This window comes from Eurypyga helias, unplaced genomic scaffold (assembly GCF_000690775.1).
Source record: "Eurypyga helias isolate BGI_N326 unplaced genomic scaffold, ASM69077v1 scaffold27072, whole genome shotgun sequence".
Taxonomy (NCBI): Eukaryota; Metazoa; Chordata; class Aves; order Eurypygiformes; family Eurypygidae; genus Eurypyga; species Eurypyga helias.
Window position 1 is genome coordinate 1 of NW_010235679.1, and position 4,370 is coordinate 4,370.

At 58.0% G+C, this 4,370-nt stretch overlaps 1 protein-coding gene across 1 annotated transcript in view; it reads right to left on the minus strand.

The window, feature by feature from the left end:
- Nucleotides 1-7: 7 nt before the first annotated feature.
- The window catches only part of LOC104506041 (insulin-like growth factor 2 mRNA-binding protein 1), a gene marked incomplete at its 5' end in the record, with an annotated part of 27,719 nt that continues 23,356 nt past the window's right edge, over nucleotides 8-4,370 (minus strand). Inside the window, 10 exons of the mRNA XM_010146848.1 lie at nucleotides 8-100; nucleotides 835-948; nucleotides 1,144-1,275; nucleotides 1,552-1,626; nucleotides 1,808-1,924; nucleotides 2,207-2,329; nucleotides 2,429-2,564; nucleotides 3,031-3,153; nucleotides 3,395-3,529; nucleotides 4,157-4,365. Of these exons, the coding sequence (XP_010145150.1) occupies nucleotides 8-100; nucleotides 835-948; nucleotides 1,144-1,275; nucleotides 1,552-1,626; nucleotides 1,808-1,924; nucleotides 2,207-2,329; nucleotides 2,429-2,564; nucleotides 3,031-3,153; nucleotides 3,395-3,529; nucleotides 4,157-4,365 (1,257 nt within the window). The remainder of the gene's footprint in view (nucleotides 101-834; nucleotides 949-1,143; nucleotides 1,276-1,551; nucleotides 1,627-1,807; nucleotides 1,925-2,206; nucleotides 2,330-2,428; nucleotides 2,565-3,030; nucleotides 3,154-3,394; nucleotides 3,530-4,156; nucleotides 4,366-4,370) is intronic.

Here is a 4,370-nt window from a genome sequence, read left to right on the forward strand (position 1 = left end):
GCTGCTCTTATTTCCTCCTCGCTTGTGTCTGGCCACTCTGTCCCTTCTGGTGCTGCTGCTTCACCTGGGCCAGGATGTCCCGGATCTTGCGCTGAGCCATCTGCGGATGAGAAGAGCAAAGGGGAGAGCTGTGGGGGGCACCCCGGGGGCCAGCGAGACCACAGGGGTGACGGAAATGGCTTTGTATGTCGTGAAAGTTACGGCAGCATTCAACAGGGATGGGAGAAGTGGTGCCTGGAAATCCCTTCCTGCCCTATTTCATAGAATCATAGAATCACTGGGTTGGAAAAGACCTTAGAGATCATCCAGTCCAACCGTATCTGTCCGCCACTAAACCATATCTCTCAGCACCTCATCCACGCGTCTCTTAAACACATCCAGGGATGGTGACTCCACCTCCCTGGGCAGCCTGTTCCAGTGCATGATAACCCTTTCGGTGAAGAACTTCTTCCTTACGTCCAATCTAAACCTCCCCTGGCGCAGCTTGAGACCATTCCCCCTCATCCGATCATCTGTCATTAGGGAGAAGAGACCAACACTCACTTCTCCACAACCTCCTTTCAGGTAGTTCAGGTATTTTTAGCGTGTTGTCCTCCAGAAGTTGGGTTTGGGTGGTCACACTGCAAGTACACGTGCTCCCACAGCTCTCCCAGCTTCCCGCACCATCCCACACCGTCACCCACAGCTAAAGGCACAGCTCACCGTCACCCGCTTCTGCAAACACCATCAGCCAGGCGTGGAAAACACTTCCACAGGAGGACACACGTGGACACAACCCCACACGAGCCATCAGAGACTCCACTAGTGCTAGTGCAGGAGCCGCCGGGGCTGTACCTGGCTGGCGTAGAAGTGCCCAATGATCTTCACAATGACCTGCTCGTTCTCGTCGGGCGTCTGGTCCCGCGGCACCACCACCTCTGCTGCTGTCAGGTTCTGCAGTTCATTGACCTGCGGGGAAGGGGCAGAGAACACCCCATCATGCTATGCAGGAAGGACGAGCCCCTCTGGGAATTCCCAGCCAGTCCCCTGGGAAATCTGTCCCTGGGACGTCCCCAGGCAGTGGGCAGGAAGCAGCCACCTTCCCAGGGATGCCACCCTCCACCCAGGAGCTCCCATCCCCATCCAAGCATCACTTCTGCTTACGGTTTTGCCCCCTTTGCCAATGACCCTGCCTGCGGCCGAGGCGGGGACCCGGATGTGCGTCTCCAGCTTCACTTCTTCCTTCGGTCCAAAGAAGTTTTCCTCCTTCAGCTTCCCGTAAATCCTGCCTTGTGCCTGCGGAGGAGACAGAGCACGGAGTCAGGGGCCATTGAGATGTCCTACCCTTGCACGTCCCCACAGGCTCAGTGGGTCTCCATCCCTAGGATGCGATAGCATCCCATGAAATCCCAGTTCCTTGGGGTTGCAAACCAGCTCAGCCCTTGGAAGAGCTGGATTTACCCAGCCACAGACTGTGGGAGGGCTCAAAATTGGAATCAGAGCCCTGCTCCCTCCTTCCCAGCTCCACAGGTCACCCCAAAACCCTCTCAGTGATGTCAGTGCAGGGGCAACCTTGAACTGAGCTTCCGGAGGACCCGTGATGACGACCATGCGCACTTTGGAGTCCGGCGTCTCCGGAGGGGCGATCTGGAAGGGGAGAGAGACGGCGGCTGCGGCGGGGAGCAGCAGAGCCATGCCCTCCCTCCCCTGCACTGCAGGATTGGGCCCCCAGCCCGACCGCTTGGGCTTTTCAGGTGGTTTCCCAGCCAGAACACCACCCATCCAGTGGGTGCTGGCAGAGGGGGTGTCCCCACGGGGACAACCCTACCTTAATGGAGGCACTTGCGAACCGGGAGAGCTGCTTGATGTGCTGGCCCTTCTTTCCGATGATGGCTCCAACCGCCTGCGCGGGGATGAAGACGTGCACCGTCTCCTGCTCCGGAGGCTGCGGGGACAGTGTCACCATTCAGGACTCAGTGTCATGGTTCAGTGCTCCCAAGTCCCATCCCAACGGATGCCCACACTTCTCCCAGGGGTGCAGGGCTGAGCCAGCAGCAGACCCTGCGGGGTCCCAGCGTTTGCAATAGTTAAGACCAGATCCTGCCCCCATGCTGGACCTGACCTGCCCGCTGACAGCATGGGACGCCGAAGGCATAGCCCTGACCCTCGCAGGGGAGATCTCTGAGCTGGAAGCAGGAGCAGTTTGAGCTGCCGGGTGTTCACCTACCATGAAGGAGCTGTACGGTGCAGCCCCGGAGACGCTGCTCGGTGGAGGAGGTACTGAGTTGGAGGAGGCAGGGAAGAGCCCGACTGCAGCCAGGTTAAGGCCAGGGATGAGGTGAGACTGCAACTGAGGGAGAGAGGAGAGAAATGCTCATTGCTTTGATCAAGGCATCCTCCTAGAGAGCTCCCCTCAGCCCAGACGCAGGGCAGGACCGATCCCACTCACGCTCATGGCAGCCACGTCGTTCTCGTAGGCTTCCCTCACTTTCTTCATGATCTCCTGCTCCGCTTTGCAGCAGTTCTCGATGGAGCCCTTCACCGTGATGGTTCTTTCGGGGTTGTACAGAGTCAGATCCTGCAAGCTGATGGGAAACCCAGTGTCAGCACCGAGACCCCACCCTGCCCAACCAGCACCACGCCATCCAGTCCTTCTGGGCTGCCGGGGACACAGGGTGACACCGTGTACTGGGACTGCCTGGTCCCAGTCAGAGCAGGGACCAGCATCATGGTTTGCACTGGGAAGTTCACTCTGCCTTCCCCAAAACCATGGCTTAAGGGTAAAATCCCCCGTCCTGGCCACCAAACCAGCCGGTCCTGAGCTCTGCAGCCCTGAAGAGATGGGGAGGGGACACCAAAAATATGAAGCCAAGATTTGTCAAGAGAGTTTTGGGGAGGAAAGCACCCATGCCACAGGCTGGCTTCCCAGCTGGTAAGACAGGTATCTCTACCCACTCTCATCACATCATCCGACTCCCTCCTCATCTTCCTATCTGCCCCGGGCTGAGGAAGGTCTGCCCTGGTTTCCCCAAAGGGTGCGAGGAGCCTTACGATGAGATGGTGATTTTTGTCTCCGTGTCCTGCTCCACTTTCTTCAAGTTTCGCCCTTCTTTGCCGATCAGGCGCCCCACAAAGTTGTTATGAGCCAAGATTTTCAGAGGCACTTCATCGGCTCTGGAGAGAGGAATGGGGAAAAAACCAACATGAAGGATTATTGCAGCCAGAAGAGGAGGGATTAGGTACAGAGGGATGGGGGAAGCTCAAGTCCCCTTGCTTGGCGTCCCTGGGTCCCCCAAACCAAAGCTCCTGCACACATGGGAGCATCACCCAGCTCCAGACATTAGGATGGTACCACAGCCCAGGGAAGAGCCACGGATGGGATACGTGTCCACAGAAAAGCAGGGGAAAACCTTACGTCTTGGTGTCCTTCGCCTCCTTCTGCATGATCTCCAAAATCATCTTGCAGGCAGCGGAGCAGCCCTCGGGGGTGGAGTGGATGCTGATGGCTTTTTCTGCAGCTCCCGCATTTTCTTTCCGGTGCACGTCAATCCTGCAAGCACGAGATGGGGGCTGGGGAGGGGAGCGAAGCGGCTCTGCGGCTTCCTGGCAGCACGAATGCCGGCTGCTCCGCTCCCCAAGAACCTCCTGCAGCTCACACTCGACTGTAAGGTTATATGCACCCAGGGAAGGCAAGAGGAGTTAATTCTGGGCTCGATACTCGACACAGACGCAGCGGCTGGAAGCTCAAATCACAGAAATCCAAATAAGGCATCAGCATCTATTTATTTTAAGCAACAGAAGTGATTAAGTGGTGGAACAAGCACGTGCCTGGGGGACGGGATGGGCTGTCCATCACTTCACATCTTAGATAAAGCCTTCCTTGGGGGACAGGAGCCATAGCCAACATAAACTTGGGGGCCAAATGCAAGAGCAGGGGCATAAAGCTCAGCAAGCTCGTGCCAGATGAGACCGGCTGAAGCAACGACCTCCCCACATGCTTGACCAGGTCCTGTCCCAGCGAGATACGTAGGGAAGCACAGCCAGAGAGCCTGGCTGGGGCAGGCATGGGAAGGTGGCTTTTGGACACCCCAAACTGCCCCTTCTCCCCCAATAATCCATCCTTACAGATCACTGCAAACCACAAGGCACCAATCAGCTCGTGGGAGGACGGACTCACTTGGACTGTGTCTGCTTGGTGATGTTCCTGATGGTGGCCCCTTCCTTGCCGATGATGGCACCCACGTACTGGGTGGGCACCAGGAGGCGGAGGGGGATATCCACTGGCTGCTGCTTGACCGGTGCCCCCGCGGTGACGGGAGAGCCCTGCCTGGGGGCACCGCGCGCCCCAAAGCCGCCCCGCCGCCCGTTCTCCGGCCCTTGCATGGACTGCT